This window comes from Diplotaxodon limnothrissa, linkage group LG17, assembly GCF_057381915.1.
Source record: "Diplotaxodon limnothrissa isolate DT_005_m linkage group LG17, D_limnothrissa_male_GT1.1, whole genome shotgun sequence".
Taxonomy (NCBI): domain Eukaryota; kingdom Metazoa; phylum Chordata; class Actinopteri; order Cichliformes; family Cichlidae; genus Diplotaxodon; species Diplotaxodon limnothrissa.
In genome coordinates, this window is record NC_140612.1 from 28,279,540 (window position 1) to 28,304,387 (window position 24,848).

The 24,848-nt window shown below is 40.3% G+C and overlaps 1 protein-coding gene across 3 annotated transcripts in view; it reads left to right on the plus strand.

The window, feature by feature from the left end:
• The window catches only part of anks1b (ankyrin repeat and sterile alpha motif domain containing 1B), a 296,705-nt gene that overhangs the window by 237,338 nt on the left and 34,519 nt on the right, over positions 1-24,848 (plus strand). For all 3 annotated transcript variants that reach the window (XM_085376209.1, XM_085376210.1, XM_085376211.1), the window contains exons 18-19: positions 9,975-10,073; positions 11,428-11,580. In XM_085376209.1, coding sequence (XP_085232335.1) covers positions 9,975-10,073; positions 11,428-11,580 — 252 coding nt within the window. The remainder of the gene's footprint in view (positions 1-9,974; positions 10,074-11,427; positions 11,581-24,848) is intronic.

Genomic DNA, 24,848 nt, shown 5'->3' on the forward strand with positions numbered 1-24,848 from the left:
GATGCCATGTGAGGTCCTCCTACGCACAGAAATCCTACACCACATTTCTGCCACAGCAAAAAATCCAGCTCCAGCATCATGCTGCACACATACGTGCTCATGCTGCAATAAAAATGCATGCTGAAATCACAGTTGTTTTACGGTTTTTGCATGCATCCGCTTGCACACAGAGGAAAAACTGTGCACACAACCACCTGTAGCCTGCGGATCGGGATCCAAACTGATGGTCTCCTCTAGTTTATGCAATCTCTTCTTAAGCAGTGACGTAGGAAGAGAAACTCGCTAGGTCATTTTGGACATTCTTTTGATGTTGCATGTGTGTGTTAGTGGGAAAGATATCCACGGAAGAGGGAGGGATGAGCAGGAAAGTAGGAAATGAAAACAAGGAGAGAAAGCAGTAGAGAAGCGATGACGCTCGATCAAGAAAAACTGCAGCAGAAGCAGAAAGATGGGAGACAAAGCAGAGACATGCTGACTGGATGACTTCCTCTTCAGTTGGAGATTATTATTACTAATAATCTCCAACTGAAGGGGGGGCGATATCTCAAAAATGGCAGATATAAAGGGGTTCGAGGGTTTATCCAGTTCTCTAATTCTGGTTGACTTACAGCCTCTTATTTTCTCCTGACTTCTTGACATCCAGAAGAGAGAATGCAGATAAATGTTGATGTTTCTGACATCGGGTCAATCGCCAGGGTATGCATGGATCACCATAAGTATTTATGGATGCATGTAAGCCTGTGTGAGCGTTCTGGTCCTACACTCAGTGTGACCTGCATCTGTTCCTTTAGTTACCCTGGCAACAGGATGAAATCACACCATCTCTCTGTTGTGTGTTTCTCCCACACGTGGTCACAGTTTATCTTGTGGTTAAAGTATTTAATACAGATGAAATGGTTTTGAAGAAGCAGTAGGCGTATCAGTTTTATTTGTATAGCACTAGTTCACAACAACATTTAGCTCAATGAATGTTGCACTGTGAGGTAAAGATTCAACAATGTTAGAAAGAGACCCTCAAAAATCAGCAGGGAGGAAGAACTTCATTTTAGCAGGAAGAGACCTTTTGCAGAACGAGTCTAAAAGAGGGGCAGTCATCTGCTGTGACCAGTTTAGCTATGAGGCCTAAGTTGTTCGTAGTCTTTCTATGCAACTCTTTTGAAAATGCAGGAGAAAGGAGGCATAATCAAAGTGATAGACATATAAACCCATGCCGAGTGAAAAAAGTCCGTAATTGGAGGTCCCCTAGCAGACTTAATACATAGGAACATATCTAAGGCATGGTTCAAGGTTGACAGAGCATCCTTAAGTATAAGATTGATCAAAAAGTAAAGTTTTCAGCATCACAAGTAGAAATGGTGCTCATCTCCTGAACCCACTGGACGGGAGCCAGATAACTGAAGGCTTGGACTTCCTAAAAACCATGAGTAAGCCTATGCTCTGAGAATGAAGTACAATATCGGGATGGAGAAAGACAGAAATTCCTGATTTTCTTAAGCTGGTAACTGTTGAGAGCACATGCGGTTTTAGAGAACGTCTTGGTCTTAGTTTGATCTAGTTAGCCATTCTCAAAAGTCAGCCCAAGTTGCAAGTTAAAACCTGGAGCACCTTCATGGTTACTGTGTCAGGGTGGCTGAAACGGTACCATTCTTGCCTTGTGTACTTAAGGGATGCATCAACGCAGTGATGATGGCAAGATAGCAGATATTTCCTAATAAAGCTCAACATATAAAGCATACTTGAATTTTTTATTGGCATACAGATTCATTCAGAAGCATTATCTCAAACTATCTTTTAATAAGATATTTATCTAAAACCAACCTGCCATCTGGAGTTTCAGCACAACTTCTAATTTTAATTGGAAATTTATATAAATCCATTTTCTCATAATGAATCGAGTTTCATGGGTGTCTGCAGAACATTACATAATTTTTCTGTTTACATCCTCCTTTGGTAAGTTAATGAGCAGAAGGTAGGAGTCACTGCAGCAGCTGTTAGTGTCCAGGCAACTGTTAACGTCACACATAGGCTGTTCACAGCTTTTTGTTTTGTTTTTTTTGAACTCACATGTATTTTTTAAGCCCGTGGCTGTCCACCACCATTTATGTATCTGGATTACTCTCGTGTGGACCTAGTTTATTGTCAATAACATTGTTTCTGAGAGACTCTGGGATTATCTGTTTTCCTGGCTTTACTCCCTCCATCCCATCACCCCTCTTTAAAAACGTATTCTCAATAGCTCAACCGTCTCCTCTGAAACGCCTTTAGATACAATTAATATTGAAAAGAGATGAAGCTGCCTCGCAAACATCAGAGTAACTTCAAAGTCTCTTTTTCTAAGTGGTGCTTTTCTCCGGGTGTTAAAGTTTCGCTGGTGTCCCCCATGCTGAGTAGAGTTTGTAACTCCTTTTATGCTTTTTAACAGTCTTGACTAAACAAGAAGGCTGCTAATATTTTTCAACCTAAAGGGGGAAAAAATCAGTGTCCACCACAAATTGATATTAATGCGATTTAGGCACTGGCTACAGGCATTGTGTTGGGCGAGAGCAGCTCTTTTTTTATTGTTGACTGGCTTCTTGAACGAGAGCTTTGTGCCACATTCATTTCACTCAGTATGGGAAATCGAGTGGCGTGGATGATTCAAACCACGACTCTGCTTATTACAAAATAAAAGCTTTTTTTTCCCTTCCCGTTTCAAGGCCAGTTCATTTGTACAGCTGATTGGTTTGCAAATTAATTTGCCCTCGAGTTTGATCTGCGTCAGTGCATAACTGTGAAAGGCCCCATGTGGCGTGCAAGAATATATACATCTATATAGACATGAATACTGTTTAAGTACGGGCCTTCCAATCTGCCATTATCGTTTACTGCTAATAGGAGTCATAAGTGTGGGTGTGTCCGGGCACCTTAACCACCCAGTAGAGGACGAGTGCTGCCGGATTGATGGACAAATGGCGAGGAGTAGAACGGTTGTTATGGACACAGAATTTTATACGAAGGACACTGGATAGAGGCTAATCACATCCACTTCAGTGACCGTTCATGTATGGAAAATTTAAAGACAGAGAGACATGCAAGAGCACGGACACAGACAGACAGAGGCTGACTCACGTTAGCTGTTTCTGTTTGGATCCAAACAGGCCCTCATGTCTTGTCTTGCACTTTGACTTGCTGAATGAGCTACTAAGCGATTCTTCATTAAGATATTTGTTGGTAGCTTAACCTCTTACGCTCGCTTATCGCCTGTCGTAAAATCTTCTTCAGTGTTTGTTTGGGTTTTTTTTTTTATTAAAACAATGCATTACTTATTTAATTCCTGCATACTTGACACTACCTTTGTGGTATTCTGCAGCTTAATAAACAATAAGCCTTACTGTATATATGTCCACGTATCAGTACAAATTCCCATTCTAATTTAAAGGACATACCCTAAACCTTTGTTTCATTATTGAAGGATTAGAGCAAACAGTAAAGTTGTCAGGAAAACACACCCCAAAGTTCACTTCATATGATGCAATAAATGATGCTACAAGACTGTTCATCTCTAGTTTGTTAATGCGAAAAATCTCTTATGTTAGCGAGCTGCAATAGCAGGAGCTTTGCAGAGGTTTCATAGTGCTTGCAACCTGCATAGTTTTCTACCTTTACGCTTACATTCATGTCCTTTCTTGCATATCATCTCTTGTGAAAAGTTGCAGATTACTCTGGTGTTTTTGTCCTTTTTATTATTGGGGCAATTGCACCATTTCTTTCTTTCTAACTCTCGATCATTTAGAAAATTAAAGGACTTCTGTAATGCAAGAGTACAGTAACATGATCACAGAGGGAAGGATCACATCCAGAGGGAGTTTTGAAAGAATGTTGGAAAGCAATGACAAAACGGTCAAATAGAGAGTAAATAATGTCCTTACAACAATGAACCATTTATTAAACCTTGTGCTAAAAATTCTCAGCTGGAACTGTACCAAATTTCATGCGACAGAAACTAAGCACAACACATGCTGCATCTGCTGTAGTCCTAGCAGCATGCGGTGGCCTCTTCCATGAATGTGCTACACTTCAAAAAATAGTGCTGGTTGCATTTTTCATAACAGATACTGGACCCTGGTACAGGCGGCAGACAGGGTGTAACAAGAGCATATATTTGAATAGATTTTCAGATAGTGGCCACCTGGCAAATGTATGTAGTCACTCTCTGTTTACCTCCTCTGGTCTGTTTTTTTTTCTCTCCTCCTACCCTTTTTTAAAAGAGTTTTTTTTAGGTGCTCATCTGCATACATTATCCAGTTGCTTTTTTGCCGCTTGGCAGGTAATGTACAGCGGGTGTTTCTGGGCTATCTCACAAAAAATAGCCGCCTCCCGGGTCTGGAAGTTATGCCGATGAGTGCAGGGAACCTAAATGGTCAAGATGTGTGCTGTGAAACTAAAACAAGGAGACAAAGGACGATAAAATGCTTCATAAAACTGAAGGGCACTGGAGAGTCTGTGATATTACCGCTCCCTAGTTGTTCATCATGGCGAGCAGCAGCCTTTCATATGTTTTCTAAGATGCAAATGCATCTAGTGAGAGGAGAATTGAAAGCAAAGCTACGTCATATTTATGGGATCACTGGAGCGAGAAGCTCATTCTTCTTGTTTAGCCCTCTAACTGCAGTCACATTGTCCCAGCTAATACTCATTACAATCAAACCCACACACACACACACTGCATGCCAGCACATATATATGCTGAGAATATCCGAATGAATAGAGGATAGTGAAGAAAGCTGATTCTTTTTTTTTTTAAGCACAGTTGTGATAGAAAATAGAGAATTCCTACTAAGTGCCACATAAACTGGTTATCAGTGGACTGTGGAGGCACTGAGATACACACACTAATACAAAAGAATGCCATGTGCAGTGAAACCTCCTTAATCATGATGCTTTTTATTTAGTTTCATTCAACACAGTGAAATAAAAGAAGGATAAACGACTCCAGAGCTGCAGAAGAATGAGGCCGCAGTGAAAGAAATGGAGAAGTAAAGCATTATGTATAATAAAGAAACAGCAGCTGAATTAGAAAAAAAAAAGCACGCAAAGCTAGCGGAATTAATTTGACCCTGAGCTTCTCCTGATAGTGAAGTTAGGAAACAACAGCATTAGAAATAACACAATCTCAGTATTCATATTTCATAAGGTGGTTACATTTAATACAGCTCATGAAGGGATTTATTCTGGAACCGAAATTCTTCAAACTGCCGCAAAGTTGTAGAAACTTAAGTCACCGCCTCTTCACACGGGAGAAGGCGATAAATCTAAGAGCAACAACTTTTGTAAAGAAACCAAAAGGAATATGAATTACAGACTAAAAGTGCAAGTGAGGACAGAGAAGAGAGGGTTTGAATAGTTAGTAAGTGAGAGAGAGGCAACAAAATAATGAGGAAAGAGGAACGCTTCTGAAATAAGCGGCGCAACGGAGAATCGCAAAGAGAGAAGCTCAGAGGGATGAACACAGGCATGGAAAGAACAGAGAGAGAGAGAGCAAAGAGACACAGTAGGTCGAGCATGATTTGTAGCACACGCCCGGGCCTGCTGGAGCCGATAATGGTCGTCACTACTATCGTTTTTTGCTCCATCTCTAATCTCAGCCTCAACCCCCTGCTACTGCACATGAATTTTAATTTCTGCATTTAGAGATTTTGCCCTCTCTGGCACAGTTGTTAAGCGGCGTGGTCTAAGTATCACAAAATAACTGCGGGCTATGGCAATTGTATCAACTCTGTGGATGCTAAAAACCTCCATAATGGATTGTTAGAGCTCATACCAGTCCATACCAGAGCTCATGTTTACCTCCAGAATACAAGATAAACAGTAGAAGCACGAGGAGGAAAAGCACAACACCGTCATTAGTTGCTTTCACTTATTTCTGCTGGCTGTTGTGTTCATCTATTCATGTGATAGCTGATCCCATGATCCATCACGCGCACTTGGAAGTGGTAGCCATACTGTAGGGCAAACATAATGTTCAGACAAAGAGAAACAGGACAAAATAGGTTTGGAGAGAGAAAGAACAAACATGGAGGAACCCCATCTCTCTGCATCAGGAGCCCAACAGGGAGCAATTAGTCATGCTTCTTTAAACCCCCCCAATCTACTCTGCTCCGACTCTCGGAGTCATTACTCTGCTGTGAAGTTGTAGCATTGTGGCTCCAACACCAGCTCCTCTCTGTGCTCTATTAATCAGCCTGGGAGCTGATCTATGGACTGCACTCTTCTTCTTCCCACAGAGGTCCCAGTGTACAAGTAGGTGAAGACATTGTGGAAGCTAAGGTTTAGCCACAGAATGAGCCCGATCATCTGCTGCATTAGTTTTCACAGCCCGGTACAGTGACAGGCAGGTGGACCAGTCACACAAAAGTCGATCACTTTTCATGGGCATTTATTTAGTTTTTCATCTGATCGCATTATGTCATTTTCAGGAGATATGTCTTTGCAACCTGCATATTTCATCTGGATCTTTCAAAGGTTGAACACAAAGCAGAAGTAGGCTCACTCAGAGATCTAGAAGTAATCAGATTACAAAAGGGAATTCAGTACTGGATTTATTGGGGATAAAATGGCAAAATGCCACTCTTAATTTCAAAAGCTTTAAATGAATTCTTATACAATAATACTGTAATAAAACTACTGTTCTTTGTAAGGTCCTAAATTCATCCAACTTTTCAAAATGGACCAATCTACCTCACAGCTACACACCTTTAAAGTCTGCTAACGACATCATATAAGATATTGTATTATCTGTTTTTATATGATCTGCTCTGCAGTTGTTTTTTAGACTGTGGTGTAAACAAACTGGATAGAGATTTAATTTTATTGAGGCAAAAACAAAACATCATGACTTCATATTTTATTATTAAAACATGCATCGCATTGCTAGTAGTGCAAGTATGCCAGCCACACCTAGAGGAGCTCCTCAGTCATGGACCTCTATGCCACGAAGCTGCTGGTGCATAGTTCTCTTTGCTCTGTAGCTTACCATGGTCTGCTGCTCTGTGGCTGAGCTAAAAGCGCTTCCACTTTACGATAATACCACTCAGAGTTGATTGTTGAATATCTAGAGGGGAAGACATTTCACAAAGTGACTTGTTACAATGGTGGCATCCTATTACAGCACCGTGCTCCAATTCAGCGAGCTCTTTAGAACGACATAATCTTTCACAAATGCTGGTAGAAGCAGACTGCCTGGCTAGTGGGTGTATTCGAAGGTTAAGAGGTGCGACTCAGTACTTTTGTCCAAGCACAATCTAGCTTTGAAATTGCTCAAGAGACTCTGTAAAAGTTTGCTCATTACCTTTTAGAATTGCTTCTTGAAGCCTGGAGCTGGTGTTCAGGATGTGTTCCTGCTTAGCAATCGTAGAGGTGGAAACAGACAACTTCAGTGTCTTTTAATGCTACTTGCAAAATGGCACCCACCTGTTATTTAACTCACCAAAGCCCCTGATATGCATTATACAAGTTCACAACAGAAGCTCAGCTGCTGCACCAAAAGATTCAAATCTCTTAAAACACACACATTGATCTTTTAGTTCTAACTCCAGCACTGCTTCCTCGTTTCATTAATACAGCCTCTCGCATGTCGTTCCACTTTTCTTTCATATTTGATATTTCCTTCCTTGCCATTTTTTTTTTTTTCACACTGCACCTGTTCAAAGCCATTACGCCGAGCGTACGTGTCTAACACGGAGTCAAATTCACTTTAGCATATACAGACCTGAGCGCCGCAGTAGTCACCGTGCAGCGCTTTTCCTGGGAAGCCATTTAAAATTCAGCATGCAGAACGCTGCCTCCTTCTTAAATGCAAATACAAGCAGATGCAATTAGCAGATACACAGCTGGACGCAGAATGGCGTAGGAATCTGCGTGAGAGAGCCATAAAGCGCAGCATGTTTCATGCATGACTGCAGAAACTCTTCAGGAAGCTGCAGTGAAAACTAAACTGCAGCAATGGCATACCTAGAATGAAAATGTCACAGCCAGGGAGCAAAATGTCCTTTTCGAGGGCAGAGTGTTCCCAGCATCGATCTCTACGCAGAAATGAAATAAGGTGGAGGAAAACAGCAGCTATCTGGTATCTGCCTGTGTTCTTTTTTTCCTTCTTATCTTCTGTGTTATTAGTTAGCTCTTATTAGTTTGACATAAAGGAGATGTGGAGGGAATGACAAGTGTAATCCTTCAGTACCACAGAGTGCGCGCTGTCCGTGTGTGCTGGGAGTGTATGGATGGCCCTGAGACTGCCTGCAGGCTGCGTACACAGTCCCTCTCCTTTCCCATTTTCTTTGCCATCATTTTGATGATTACCTTTCTTTACTTTTCACTTCTGTCACAATCTGTATTTCTGACCATATTTCTGGCTGAGTCGCTGCTTCTCGGTGCTACAGCTGTCTGCCTGCACACCGCATCTCTTCTTTCCTGTAATTATCTGTCTGCATGAAGACTCCCTCTCTGTCTCTCTTGCGGGAGAATGACTGATAACTCTCTTATGGCTTCCCATTGGATTAATTAAAGGTGAGGCTGTATGATACCCATATAGGCTCTTGTTAGTCTTAATAAAAGACCATCGTACTGCTGTCTGCCACGCTCTGTTGGTTGTGGAAAATCTCTTTTTCTTTGTTGTGTTTCCTATGATATTTTTTCCTCACAGCTAATGAAATCTTAATGCAATATTATCTGAGGAATAAACTCGATTTATTAATGTTATGGTCTAAAAACTGTTTTCAAAGGTAAACTACAGCAGCTATATGTGGCATTCTTAATAGTGTGGTATTAATATTCCAGATAATATAAATCTACACATTAGCTTCATATGGCTATCTTATTACAGATCTGTAGTTAAAACATTCTCATATCAATGTAGAAAAGAAGAGGGAGCAAGATAGAAGTGTTGATATAAGACTGCAAAGGTGTGATGATTCAAAGAGAGACGTACCTGTGGACTTGGATGTTCTCAAACATTCTAACTCATAATATCTGCTATAAATAAGATGATACTAAGATTTTTAAACTCGGATTTTACCATCATTACCCCACCTTATTAAACCAAATGCACACTCTGTGTCAGAGAGTTACAAAACTTAAGAAAACTTGATGAGTTTGCAAATAGGATTTTATTACTTAATGATATGAGGAGAAAACTGCAACGAGCTAGAGCACGTTTATTTTTTTCTCCCACCGCTGGGGGAAAAACATCATCGATAAAATTTGGGTGTTATTATCTCAATATGTCAAGTTAATTATCTCAACGTTTTGACCTGGTACATTGAAATTTCAACTGGCAACAAGCTCCCATAGAAAGCGGAGAAAAATCCAGATATCTGAAACTAAACAGAGCAGGGATTTAGAGTCTACCTGAGTTGCAGCTTAAACTTGCACAGACATTTTTCGAACATCAACACTGGACAATATTAAAGATGAATTGCTCCCTCCACATGTAACGCATAAAAGCAGATGCGTTCTTACTAGCGGAAATGCTAAATGTGCTTGGGTAAAGGATGCAGGAAGGCAGGGACTTATCTGGCCAGCTTGCTGGGTATTTACAGGACAATTACCTGCACTGTCCTCAAATAGACATTACACAGACTTTGCACTTGGAAGCAACCACCTAATGTCAGATCTGAAAGATGTGGACATTTGTGTTCTTGCATGCAGCTCCATCGGGTAATGTCTAGAAGAAACCACATTGTATTTATGTTAGAATAATGAGTTGTGGTGCATTGCCAATGCGCTGTACACGAAAGCTGCTGATAGTGCAAACTTTTATCAGAAGCAGTGCTAAACGGGGTCAGGCTATAAGTACCAGAAGTGAAGCGTTTCACACTGAAAAGAAATTTGAGATGTGGCTCTTCTGTTGTTATTTTTCAAAGGAGATATCTGTAGTGGAGCCTTGTTGGTTTGTGCTGTAACCTGTTTTCTTACCCTGTGTGTTATTTGGTGTTTTACAGGGCAGCAATGTGGTGGAGGACCAAGACCTGCTGGAAATTGGAATCCTCAACTCGGCCCACAGACAACGTCTCCTGCAGGCCATACGGCTCTTGCCCAGGGTCAGCGCTGCAAATAGTAACACTATCACACAAGAATACCACAGAGTCTACAAAGTGGATAATTTAGTCAGTCTGGACTGGGTTTATTGCAGCATCCATCTCAATGAAGTTATATAAATTCATGACCAATTGAAGGAGAGAATCTTGAGCCGGCCTGTACTCAGTCCTCTTTGTTTCATATAAAATTCAGCAAATCTTCTGCTACATCTGTTTCCGTGTGATATAACTCTCTGTGGGTGGCTGGGTATCTCTCTGCATGTTCTACTCAACACTTGAACAAGAAGCATGCAGAGACAGGGGCACCGAGCCACATTATCACAGCTTTGAAAGCACATAAAATTAAATGATGCGAGAAACTGCTAAATCCATACCTTCTCGCATCTGCAGAATGCACTCAATAAAAACATATCGACACGCTTTGAGCCGACATTTGCTGCTGAAAAGAGACCGGAAGTCGATTTTTTTCTTTTAAAAAAAGGCTGCTGCTATATGTTAGCAAGGTCAAATACTTTTGTGTGAGTGTGCAAGAGTCAAAGTAAGATCAAAAGTGCCCAGCTGCACACAGTGCGAGCAGAAGAAAGGAGTCTGCAACAGCGAGCTAAGAGAAAGGGGAGAGTCTGAGCTCGGAGATAAGCATGCTTCATAGAGACTCCAAAGAAAACTTTGATCTCCAGTCAGCATTTTCCTCCTCTCATCCCCAATAAACTTTTCAAAACACTGTAAGAGATGGAACCTTTTAACTTTTGCCTGCCCTCTCACAAAAAGACGCACACACTTGTGCAGACACATGTAGGCGAACACATGCTTAACTTGAGGTGGAGGTTGCAGAACGCTTGCTTGAAGCAACATAAGCTCTCTGAAGTGCTTATTACTGTCAAAAGAAAAGTGAATGAATTATGTATTATCTGCTACACTCAAAGTGTCTCAGTGCAAGCAGTGAGTCTGCTTTTGGTGTTTTTTTTTACGAACCTTCTCAACAGTTGTGCTCGTGTTTCCTTTTCCTGTACTCGTTTAGCTTCCTCACCTGTTTCCTTTCGATTGAGGAAAGCCTTTAATATGGAATGCATCTTGAAAATAAAGCATGGCACAGGAATAAAATGGAAATTAGTAATAGGTATGTAGGCAGTAAACATTCGCACCAGATCTTGCTTCAGATAGCAGCTGTTTTTATGCAGTAAAACTCCAGGTCTAAAATGTGGAAAATGAGAAGAAAGATAATCCGCTGTGCTCACAGCCTCCTGTTATGTACAAGAGCATGCAGCGAGAACAAACAGAACTACAGAAAAGTAATAAAAAGTGCGCTCCAAAGACAAACTTCTTCCTTAATCCCTTTTTTCTGCTCTGTGTACTTAAGGTGAGACCTATCGGATACGATGGCAACAACCCCACATCAGTGGCAGAGTGGCTGGAGTCTTTGGAGCTCGGGGACTACACCAAGTCTTTCCTTGTCAATGGTTACACTTCCATGGAGCTGGTCAAAAAGATCTGGGAAATTGAGCTCATCAATGTAAGTCTACAGTGCTAAAAATAGCCATATTAAAAGATAAAATCTAATGAAAGCACAAAGGATTACATGGGAAGCCAAAACCTAATTTAGCCACTGGGTGATATGTTACTTTTTCCCAAGAGAATGAGCTCTGCAGTTCACTTTGAGTCAATTCCACATTACATTTCTGTGGCCATAAATACTCACTAGAGCACAGAAAAACAACAAAAATCAATTTGCAGCTGAAAATAGTGCCCAGTGAGTTCACCATTTAATCCAGGAACATTTGCTAAAAACAGCAGCGCTCAGCTGTTTCAGGGAATCTCTGAGTTTTTGTTTTTTAACCATAAATTTGAGTCCCGTCTTAAAACTTCGGGCAAATGGTCAAGGTAGCAGAGTTCTGAATTCATTGCTTTTTCTTTCTTTTTTTCTTCGCTAAAGACATTTGTGGCAGAACCCATGAAAATATGTTCAAACAAGACAGGTATGAATACAGGTATGAATTGGTTGAGGTCAAACTCCGTCAACCAATTCCAGAAACTTGATTCTGTTCATCTGGACGTTTTCACAGTGAGAGTTTCATCACTACTCCAAGTGACTTCTTCAGTCTCAGCTCACTGCAGGTTTCACCTGCCTTATATACATTTACATAGTGGCCGAAAGTAGTACCACTGACTAACAAGAGGCTGTTTCATAGTCATTAATATGCAAATTGGGAAATTGCTGCAATTTCTGGGATTTCCTTACCTGGATGATTGAGCACACATCGAGACACCCCCGTCAATAGTCAGATATCTAGTCAGATAGCATAGCATTGGTTCAGGCAAAGCACCATCTAATTCTCAACCACCATCCCACAAGTTGATCTCATCCCATCCAATTTTCCAGCTGCTATTCAGGCTCCTTTAACCTGCCTAAAGTTGCTGCAAGCCACTTGGCAAACCCCCTCCCTCCCCCATTCCTAACATGCTGTGTCCGATATTGTCGCTTACATTCTTCCCACTTGTGGCTTGCTGTGCACGCTCTATGAAGGGTGCGGAGGTCCTAGAGCAGCGCCATAAAATTAATACAGATTACTGCAGAAGGGAGCCACAAACTTCTTTTATCTATAGATTTGACTGAGCTGGTGCTTTGTGAACTGGATGCTTGCTGGTTCTTGTCCTCATCTTTCACCTTGGTGACAGAGTGAGTTTGTATCTCCTATTGAGTGTACATATTATAACCCCGGAAAGTCAAACTTCAGTAGCCATGCAGGCTTACTGTTAGCCCTTTGGCTTCTTACTCGAGAACAAGGCTGAAGTTGATTCAGAGGCCATACTGTAAAGAAGGCCCATCAGGCATTTCTTCTCATTACTGTGCAATATGTGCTGAGAAAACAAACTGGAGGGAGGTGCATTTTTTTTACTGTTAAATCATAACATTGCTTTGTCTTTTTCTTTCGTCATTTCGGTGTAGAGATTTCTGGTCCGATATCTGCAGTAACAAAAAAAAAACAAGGAGCTTCTGAATGTTGAATTCTCTCTTTCTGTAAATATTAGTAAAGGGGAACGATAAGAAGGTTTGACATTTGGGTTTATGTGTTGTCACAGATAGTCCAGGTTTATGATTCAATTTTTACCAACATAAAATCTTCACTCGGAGATGCAGTTTAATGCAGGCCGATCTCTTTGGAGTGATGTGCTTCTTTGATGCTGGCAGTGTAACGAAATCATGCTTGATTGCAGGGGGCGCCTGCCTGACTGATTTCAATGAGAGAGAGTGAGAAGGGGTGTTTTTCCTTCCCTGCGGAGGATAAAGTGATGAGTGATCAGCTGGAGGAGGTGGAGAGGGAGTTATATAAGCATGTGGGATGCAAGATGTTTTATAGCGCCGGGGATACCGCCCACATGCTGCACTTCTGTGTGTGTGTGTGTGTGTGTGTGTGTGTGTGTCTGGATGCATATGTGAGACAGTTAAACTGTTAATACATTCCTGTATGTTTATGTATTTGTATTCAATGTATGACATGCATGGATGTATATTAGTTTTAGACCTGTTCGTGTAAATTTGAATACTGTATAGCATCAAAAGATTTTCTGAATTAACTGAAACTGCAGTGCAGCACATTTTGCAGCCACTAGAGGGTGCCCACGTACACTGTAAAGCCAAAAGTACTGCATGTCCCTATAAGACCTCAGATTGCATTTCACTGTTTGCACCGGGCTTCTTTGATTCAGGAAACTTGCTTTTATTTTGGACTGTACTATCCCCAACTTTGCTATCATAGTGCTTTGGTGACAATGCTTCACTTATTCAACATGACTGTGGATAAAGAGATTTCCCTAGTTTAGTATAAAAACTTACCCAATGCTTTATTTTGGGTTTTAGTTCATGTTCTATATAAGGGGAGTGAAGAAGGGTTGCAGGGACAATCAAGTAGATGGGTATGATTGTCATCTGTGATTTATGACAGAAGGATAGCAGCAAGAGTGAAAGGGAAGGTTTGTAAGTGTAAAGCGTGAGACTTGCAATGATGTATGGTTTGAAGCTAGTGACACTGACAAAAAGACAGGAGGTGGAGCTGAAAGTAGTGTTGCTGAAGAGGGAGTTTTATTTGGAGTGACCAGGATGGACAGGGTTAAAAATGAATACAATAGTATTTTTTGTATGTTTGTCACACTTAAATGTTTCAGATCAAACAAATGTAAATATTAGACGAAGATAAGACCAGTAAACACAACATGCAGTTTCTAAATTAATGTTAGTGCAATTAAGTTTTTGTGATAACTGCCTGTGAGTCTTTTACAATGGTGAAGAGAAATTTTGGCCCACTCATCTTTGCAGAATTGTTGTAATTCAGCCACAATGAAGGGTTTTCAAGTATAAACCTTTTTAAGGTCATGCCACAGCATCTCAGTCGGATTTAGTCAGGACTTTGACTAGGCCACTTCAAAGTCTTCTTTTTTTTTCTTAAGCTATTCAGAGGTGGACTTGCTGGTGTGTTTTGGATCTGTCCTGCTGCAGAACCCATTTGCGCTTCAGCTTAAGGTCACAAACTGATGGCCCCACATTTTGCGTTAGAGTGTTTGGGTAGACGGCAGAATTCATGGTTCCATTTAAAACTGAGATGAACCTTTTAAGGTCCTTTTGCTCAGCAGTGGTTTTTGTCTTGGAACATTTTTGCCCAGTTTCTTTCTTATAGTGGAGTCATGAACACTGAGCTTAACTGAGGCAAGGGAGGCCTGCAGTTCTTCGGATGTTGTTCTGGGGTCTTTTGTGACCTCTTGGATGAGCTATTGTCGCACTCTTGGGGTAATTTTGGTTCGCTGGAGTTCCACAGCTGTATATGCTAATATAAAGCTCAGTTACTTTGTTTCTCATCTGTTCCTGAATTTCCGTGGATGAAGGCAGATGATCCGATGTGACCACCTGTAAAGAAAGGACCAAGTTGTTTATGTTTATAATAAGTTCCTTTTGTTGTTATTATATCTCATAGTAAATGTTTAGAATGAACTGATGTTTAACTCAACTCAGGAGCTTTAATAGAATGAATAGAGCTGGGTGATAGAGATGGTGTGCCTCCGTAGTGTAATGTACATGTTGGTGTCTGATTTTATAATTTGCATTTACTGGATGTAACATAGTTTGCATATATTTTAGGGGACAAAACAAAACAAGACAGTATCATCTAGGTAGTGTGCCAGGAGGTATTTTTTCCTTTATACATTTTGTTGTGAACTTAAACACAAGTGTGAGTCAGATATAGCCAAGGGGCTAATTTACATCAATTCACATCCACAGTTGCTGTGCAGTTTCATGTCGTATTATAATGAAAATAAGGGATTAAAAAAGCAGATAGAAAACCATTAGTGTAAGAGGGTGGCAATCAAAGAAACATGGTGGGGCAATCACTGCAGCTGGAGTGAGGGTTGTCAGTTCCTACTCTTCTTGCACCTTGGTCTAGGCCTACTCAGTAGTCTGTCCTTGATCAGAGTTCCCGTCATCCACATCCATATATTTTAAAGATAACTGCAGGCTACTGGACAACTCAGCATATATGAAGTCTGGGGAAACTGCAAATTTAAATTTGAACGTGTTCAAAAAGAAGTATTTACTGTAGTTTCCTATGATTGTTGGGTTTTTCTCTGTATGATCTACTGTGCAATATAAAGCGCCTTGAGGCGACTGTTGTTGTGATTTGGCGCCGTATAAATAAAATGGAATTGAATAGTGGAAAACATCTGCTTTTAAGCACAAGGTATTTGAATCAAATGTTTTCCCTGTACTAAAATAGATATGAAGGAATAATCTTAGCAGTGTTTTAATGGAGTCATGGGTCCAATAACATGAAGTGTTACTCTTGCCTAGTCCGCAGTCTGCAGGGAGACTGTGAAGCTGGCCTTATCTCATGGATGTAGTGTTTCTTATCGATCTCTTGTGAGCACATCTGACTGGGAGAGAGTGTACGTGTATGTCTGCTGCACAGCACTGCAGCAGCGCACTGTCACTGAAGTAGTCTCTGGAGACTTGGAGAGGTCACTTCTGCACCTGAGAGAGGTGTGTGTTTGTCCGGAGATGGTGTAGAGAACGATGTATTGTGGTGGGAGAATAATATAAAGTGATGCTGGGAAGGAGATATGGATTTAAGAGAATGACAGGGAGTGGGAAAAGAGTGAGTGAGTGAGTGAGAGAGAGAGAGAGAGAGAGAGAGGGAGAGAGAGAGATAAGAACGAATCTTTAAAAATCGAATCTGGACACTGCTTTCATGTAATCACCAGGTAATTGCCGTGGGCAACAGATGCAGTGGTGTCCATGGAGATGGGGGAGGAGTGTGAAGCGTTCCTGAAGTGTTTTAAAGTGGGATATAAGTGCGTGTGGGTGGGGGCATAGGCGTGTGTGTGTGTGTATAGTTGGGCACATATGTGGATACCTGCTGTTGTGGGATTAGCAGAGTATTTCAAAACACCTTTTAAGCCTGCTGGTCCTCATTCGTGCACAATACAATGCAGACAGAGAGCAGGTGCAGCTTTCTCTCTGCAGTAGTGTGAGTGTGAGTGTGTGTGTGTGTGTGTGTGTGTGTGTGTGTGTGTGAGAGAGAGAGAGTAACTGTGGCATTCAGGGTTTATAACGTCGGAGTAGATTGAGTCTTCGGAGTCACACCTGGTCCAAGTTAACTGTTAGATTTAGTCTCAGTGGCGCTACTGGATAATCCAATTCTTTCATGACTTGCTTTTATTATTATAATATTCGTATATAACTAAATTATATCTTTCTGTTTTGCAATTTCACAAACATATCAAAGCAAGTATTTTCTAATGATGTTAAAAAAATAGATTCAAATGGCACATTTCTACATAATGCAGACTGAAACTAATAAAGAAAGAAACCAAATTAAAGAAGTATAGGAGCAAACCAGCTTGGGAGTGTGTATGGATCTGTCGTGTTTGACTGATAATCTTTCAACAACACACACACACATCTCTTTTCATTATATTTTTGAGCAGGATATGAAACAACAATGGGGCAACGCACATCTTTTGTTCCCACACAACAATAGCATGATGTTCCAGTGTTTAGCGCCGTTAGCTGGTACAAGATTAGGTGGATTTAGCGTGTTCTCTGTGTTCTTGCTCTGCTTTCTTGTGGGATCCAGAGGTTTCTTCTGGCATCAAAAATGGTATTGCTAGTTTACATGTATGTTAGTGTTTAATTCTCCCATCATTGTGCCCTTGGCAACGGCCCCGGCTTAAATCTGAAGTTGGTCCCAGGTGCTAGAGACTGCTGCACACTGCACTACTTAGGACTGCTTAAACAAAGAGGATGAGGGCTTGTTAAAGATACTGTTATAATAACACTGTCCAATACTAAATATTTAAAAAATATAATTGCATATGAATTTATATCTAACCTTATGGTTTTTTAAAACATTGTCAAGATACACTCGCTGGTCACTTCATGAGCTACACCTGTTCAACTCGTTTACACAAATATCTAACCATCCAATCACATGGCAGCAACTCAGTGCATGTAGACATGGTCAAGATGAGCTGTTGAAGTTCAAAGCAAGCATCAGCATGATGAAGAAAGGCGATTTAAGAGACTTTAAACATGGCACGGTTTACAGGGAATTGTTAGAAAAGGAGAAAATATGCAGTGAGTGGCAGTTCTCTTGAGTAAAAATTACTGTTGATGTCGGAGGGCAGAGGTCAGGGGTGAATGGTCAGAGTGCTTTGAGCCGATAGGAGGGAAACAGAAAAGCTAAAATTGGACAAAATTCTTGTAATATGAAAGAAGACTAAATATCCAGGAGCTGCATTAAGAACAGAGACCATGTCAGTCTTGCATCATAAAGGACAACAAGCACACATAAAGCTAACGTAGGCCCCACATGCACTTAGTTATTTTCACTTAGCTGTGACGTTGAAAAACGAAGTAACAAAAGAACCAAAAGTCTGAAAGACCTGAAATGAAAACTCATTAAATCAGACTTAAATTTTTAAAATATGAAATTGCTATTAATAATTTAGAGGAATTCATTATTAAAATTGACAGAGTAAGTTTTCACACGTGGCTTATAATTGGAGTTTCTTACACCGATCAAATTTAACAAATCATATTCCACAGAACGTACTCAAGATAAATTGCTTCGCCTTGTATCACCAAACTGACTCATGAAATACTTAATGGGACCAGTTCAATTATTTTTTAGCAATATGAGTGAATACAAACTGGTGGTTAGAGCTTTCCAAATGCGTGTTTTCCTGGATTCCTTCATGTCAGAAGAGTATTTTGTGTGTTTTCGATTGAGGGAGGCCAGAGGTTTTTGAATATTTGTGGATATTTGTGTGCCGTTTTAAGCTGCTTTGCAACCTTAATTTCTCCCCAGAAGCCAAACTGATTTTGAGGGCTTTTTTAGATACTTGAGAATGCAATCAGGGGAAGACTTTATAACTCTATCAGCCTCCTTTTAATAACACAAGTCTCCTGGTAAAATCTGTCTGCTGTCTCAAGAATAATTTACTGTGATCATCCTTACTCTGCTTAGCTCTCCAGGCTGTGAGAAAGCCTGTTTAAATGGATCCAATTTAACTTTAAAAAGTGAAGCTGTGCAGCTGGAACACCAATACATTCAGGCTCATCAGATTACCGGGTATGTGAAAAGAAGTCTTGATTGTTGTGTTAAAGTCTGGGGGAGCTGTTTTATCGGGAGGTGCTGCAACATGAAAGTGTCAGTAAAAATGACTGTTTGATAACAATCATCAGCTTTACCTGCCGATTTACCAGGCTACTCTGATACCCCGGTTTCATTTCCCTGCAGTGCAGTGACATAGAGGCACATCCTTTAAGAATCCACACGGTGGCGCTGCTGCCTCTCGCTTGAATCAGATCTCGTCTGGAGGTGAAAGAAAGTACAAAATAACTGAGTCAAGGCCCCAAATTGCTCTCATTTAAAGCGAGTCCTCTGAGAGCCCACAGTGAAGCAATTAGAAATGGATTTCATTTTAGAAAGCCGCATTCACGGTGGTGGAGTGCAGATAGTTTCTGGTCCTTAAGGAACGATTCCCTTAATGTTTTCTGGATGAGTGGCTCCTAATATCAAGGGAGGGCGGCTGCAAGTGTGTACAAGTGTAGCGTACCTGTGTATTGTTCTGGAAATGTGTTTGATTGATGTTCACAGAGGATGGAAAGCTGAGTCGTTAAGGTCTTCTGGGTATGAAAGGACCGTCTTCCCATTCTGATATGTTCAAGTTGATTTCAAGTAATCGGATTAAAATTGAGGGTAGCAAAAATAATCGAATAGTAGTAGTAGACCCACAATAGCTTAAAATAGAAGCTTCTAATCATAATCACTGTGATGTGTTTTGAGCATTTTAGGCAAAAGTATGTGTACTCACAGCCTCTCACAGGTTCAGAGAGGAAAGTTCATATTCCAACGTAGTTATAAATCTCAAGTATTTCCTCTTTAAAAAATAAATTACACAGATAACATAATGAGAGTAATTCAAGAAGTATATACAAAATCTTCTACTCGGGTAAAGAGTAACATCTTACATATTAATTGCTGATTAATTACTATAGCATCAATATATATGGCTTTTTATGACCTCATTAAGTCTAATCACAAGAGGTTTCTCGTGTTTTATAGCCTGACATGAGGCTAAGTGTGTGAGAAGAACGTAGTTTAGTTTTTTCTCTATAGACCTCCTAAAGGTAAATATAGGAACTGCAGTTTATTGAGTCGAATGGACATAAATGTTTAACTTCCAGGACTCAACTTCCCCTCACACCCATGGCCACTAAGATGATGTGCATGATAAGCAGCTGGATTGTTTTGACTTTAATACTCTGAAGATGGCACTAATGTGTTTCCAGTTTTACCTTCCAGTAAATCAGTAAAAGCTACATTGTTTCCACCTTTAGGAAAATAAGCTGAATTGTGAGTATAAAGCAGCACCAAGTGGAAACACACACATATTAATTGCACTTATTTTGTTTATTATCTCCTAACATCCAGGTTAACTACCGCTAACTTAAACCAACCCTATGTATTAAATAGATACAGGAAGTAAGTGCAACATCTCTCTGACTGATTTTCATGATTTCGTGGTGTATATAATCATGATCTGCTCTTGTAAAATAGAGCAGCGGAGGAAAAGCTTTTGCCTCTTCATACTCGTCCTTTGCATGTGAAGGCCTGTTAGTGTGTGCTCATATCGTGTAGGTGTATGCGTGTGGGTGTATATCTGTGTGTGTGTGATTCACCCACAGGGCCGGACTTGTCCCTGCATTCTCCTCAGTTTTTACAACGTGCAATTTCAGTAAGTGTACACCCAATATGCTAGGAATGTTTTGTGAAAAGCTTAAAGTGACTAAGTGTGTGCGAACTGCATGAAGGGTCTAAAATAAATTGAGGAGAGTCATGAGAGTTCAGCTTTTCTTCTACAGCTTGTAGAAGATGGCTACTAGTTACCATAGAGACTGTGCACTTGGTATAAATGGAATGTGTGTGTGTGTGTGTGTGTGTGTGTGTGTGTGCTGGATTGCTTTTTTTTCCTGACACTATTCTAAATAGTTCGTGTGTGTGTTGTTATTCTGTGCTTATCACCTTCTTTGTCACCTCTCCAAATGGACAGATTGTCTCACATCCCAACACCAGATGGTTCCTGCCTTCGTTAGACACCGCCGGATCGTATACTTCATAAACTAGAACCTACACAGACACGCAAGCATTAAGCGAGCGCCACGTACAGTACATGCTTCTAGGTATCTTGCCTATTCACAAGTTCTCGCACCGAAAATTCATGCCTGCGCCCGGTGAGGAACATTTGTTTTTCATATGTGTATTTGCGTCCGGCGTGCTGAAATGTGCAGGGATACAGTATGTGTGAAAAGGGAGTGAGTAGTAGCTGGTGTTAATTTTTGTGTGGGCAGATTTGCCTCAGGACTGCAGTGTACTTCACCGTCACTGCTTACTGCTGATATCACTTTCCTGCAGTTTTTCTTCTTCTTTTAAAAAAACAACCTCCTGTCATAGCGCTCACCGTGCTGCAGATCGTGTAGGAGGTGTCAGGAGAGAATATGTGTGACCCCTCGGTGGCTCATGAACCTGCGGTTGGCAGATCTGTTGTAGCGCTGCACATCCCGGTCTACTACATCTTCACTTGTTAAATCTGTTTGTAAAAACGGGGATGAGTTTACTTGATTTTGTTGTGTTTGTTTCATCTATACAGAGCCCAGGTTCAATTTAGTCACGCATTACTAATAATTTCTCGTCTGTGTTGTGGTTTGTGACACCATTAAGTTGACTAGCTTTACTAGTATCACATCCCTTTAAACCTTGAAATGACACTTCTAATTGGAAATATGTCATAAATATGTCATAAATGTGAGTAGCAAGTTTCTACTATATGTAGCTCTGACTGCCATGTGTAAGGAGGCTATAGACAGTACAAAAGCACATATACAGCGTTTGATAAGTAAATGAAATGGCTCACAATAGACAGCTACAAGCATACCAATGGTTAAACAGTAGTGCAGTAAATAGACATTCTTTTTTTTATTGACCAAAAACAAGTGACTGAGCTCATACACTGAGCAGGAAAGTGTTTACAGAGGTCAAGAGCGAAAGCAGTTTTTTCCGTAGACTTCCATTCACATGCAGTCACAGCTATTGCCATCTGATGGCCGACCAAAGAAACTTTATAAATCCCAGAGGGAAACTGAGTCGCCATAGCAGCAGACGTACAAAGGACAACAAAGCAAATATAAATATGAAAGGACACAAGTATCAACACTAACAGATAGAACAGACAGAATGCCGTTACAAGGCACTTTCGCATTGGCTTCCTTTTTCTGAGCTAGAAGCTACGTCCATGTTTTACACTGTTTATATATGCTTTCCCTACACCTGAAAAAGTTAGCTTATGTTAGCATATGTTTGCTAGATGTTACATTAATATCCCAATTGTGAATTACTTCAGTTTTGATAATTGTGCATTGAGATCTTGAAGTTTGCATATTTTTTTGCTTACTTGGGTCTTTAGGGGACTATTTTGTCACCACGTGGGATCTATTCCTTTAAAATTAGTTTAAAATGCTTAATAATGTCTAAAGGTTTTTAAAAAAAATCTAATTACAGATTTAAGACTCAACCGTTGTTGCTGTTTTCTAATGGAGATGCCAGTGTGAGGGATTCAAGCACTCTATTTATGTGATCCACGGGGCATAACCTAAGTAGACGCTTGTAAAGACAGAAATAGCTAGAATGAGGTCAAGCTTTGTAGCTTGGATTTCATTTATGTGACACTTTAATACGGACATAAACACATGTACCCGCTCAATATATAAAGTAACCACATGGACTAGTGTTGTCCTGACCTAAGAGACATAAGAGAAGGTGAGTCATTTCTAAATGTTTCATTCTTTGGTAAATAGTAGATATTTGAATATTACGAAAGCCTCCTCAGTGATGGGATTTCTCTGAAATGAGGCACGAAGGAGAATTGCAAAACTGATAATGATCAGATGAATGGGAATTTTCTGTGCTCTAGGCTACTTCCTGTCACATGTCTAAACTTGTTTAGAACTGCAGCCAGAGACTAAAGCTTTATTTTTGGTTGCGAGAGGGCTCTGAAGTTCCAGTTAATAGCATTAAGTTTGACCAATCAGAAAGGTCGGACTGGTATCAAACTGTCCCGGCTGAGATGATCACAAACTACAAAATACTTTTTCGCATCAATTAGAAATTAGAAATTAGAAAAAAAAAGAAAAAAAAGAAATGAGATTCCTCGTTTTTCTTTCTTTTCTTTTTACTACTCCCATATTTGCATTAATATTTGCATTCACTGTGTAGGAGTTCAGGTCAGTATAATAGGTTTACAATTGCTTTAGATCTTATATACAAAGAAGTGGATATATTTAAATCCATTTTAAAGACTTTAAGGTGTTTTGTGTCAAACTGCAACTATTCTGAATTTGTTACAGCTCGGACTTAAGGCTAGTCTTTTCCAGACTCTTTAACAACATATTTTATAACTAATAATAGCTAAAAGAACAATTATTAGACACCTGGTTTTTCTTAGGTGATAATGTTGATATCATTACATTTGCGGAAAATCAATTATGCTCATTTTTCAAGTTTAACTTGACATAAACACAGAAAAGAGAGGGAATCCATAGACTATTTATTTATTTATAGAAAATGCAATGGAAGCTAACACTAGCTAGCTTGGTTAGCATAAATCCCTCCATTTTCTTCTGCTTGCCCAGTTCAGGGTCCTGGGGCTCGAAGCCTGTCTACTGGGAAATAGCCCAATACACTAATGGAATATGAGAATTTTATTTGAATTTTATTTTATCTGCTTGTGCTTCTAGTGAAGCATAAGTTCAAGGCTTTAAAAAAGTGGGGGTGTTGTAAAGTATTTTATAATATTAATAAAACATTCCTAAGCATCATTATTATAAAGGCAGAAAGGAGGCAAAAAAGGCCATAAAATGTATATTTCTGCTGTAAAGCTAACTCTAGCCGTTTCCAGGCTTTGTGCTAAACACAAAACCAGTCCATAATAGACCCTATGAAAATATAATTATTATATAATTAGAAGCGATATAGATAAATATAAAAGATAAAGATACTCCTGTGATCAGGAGTTATCTCACATTTTATTGTTAGCAATGTAATTTTTGTTTTGAATATTTACATCACTGCTGAACTCTTTCAACTCAAGCAGCACACAAACACATAAACTTAGACTCCTTGCGAGCACAAGCTTGTCTTGGTATAGGCTCAGTGTGTCTCCATAGTGACGGGATAGAGGAGGAGGAGGGTGAATGTAAACTGGGTAGAAAGCGGGAGAGAGAGTGTGTAGAGAGAGAGAGAGAGAGAGCTCAGGCAGAGACATGTAGGAGATGTAGTCTGGCTGCCGCAAGCTGAAGAAGGAGGAGGAGTTTTCGGGCGCTGGAAATCTGCAGAGAAAGTGAGAGAAAGGGAGACAAAAGCTGGTGCTGAGGAGGCGAGGAGGAAAGCGTGGATAAAGAAAGGAGAGAGGCAGAAGGGAGAAGAAGAAAAAAAGAAAACCACTTGTGCTGGTCAGCAACAAAGCAACAGTAAACAGCTCAAGAGAAGAGGGCGAGAAAAGAAATCACAGCAGGAGTCAAGATTACTCCTCAACCTTTGGAATGAGTCACGTCCTGTGGAGAAATAGGTGAGCTTGCTTTGAGACGGGATGTGGAAAGGGTGATGACAAAAGGAGAGCTATAAAGCATGCGGGGGGATTTAGAGATGAACACTAATACTTTTATTCTTCGCTAGCTGTTCTTTTAATGCAGCTTTCGTGCTTTCTGTGCTCAGAGATGATTTAAACACAAGAAATGAGTCCACGGCGCTCAATCAACACTGCTGACTGGGCTAATTTACAGGCTGTGTAACTGTGCGTGCGTGCGTGCGCGCAGGTGTTGGAGTGTTTTTGTGCATCTAGAGTAAGAGTCTGACCTCATGTTGTAGTACTTAAAGTTCTGATTGTGCTTTCATTAAAGAGCCACTGGGTCTCTGTCCACAAGTTTAGCAAATACAGCCAACAATGGTGAATTTATGCCATTTAGTTGCACAACGAGAGAAATTTGTGTGACTTTTGTTTGCTTGCATCATTCAGAGAGGGGACCTAGCTGTCACTGAAAAGTCAGAATGTCAGAAAACACACTAACCGCCGTCTAGCAGATCAGCCACTACGTTTAAATACACTCCAGTTCAGTTGCTGGCCTAATTTAATGTCCTCTCCTTATTTGCATTCACCTAACATACTCCTAGAAAA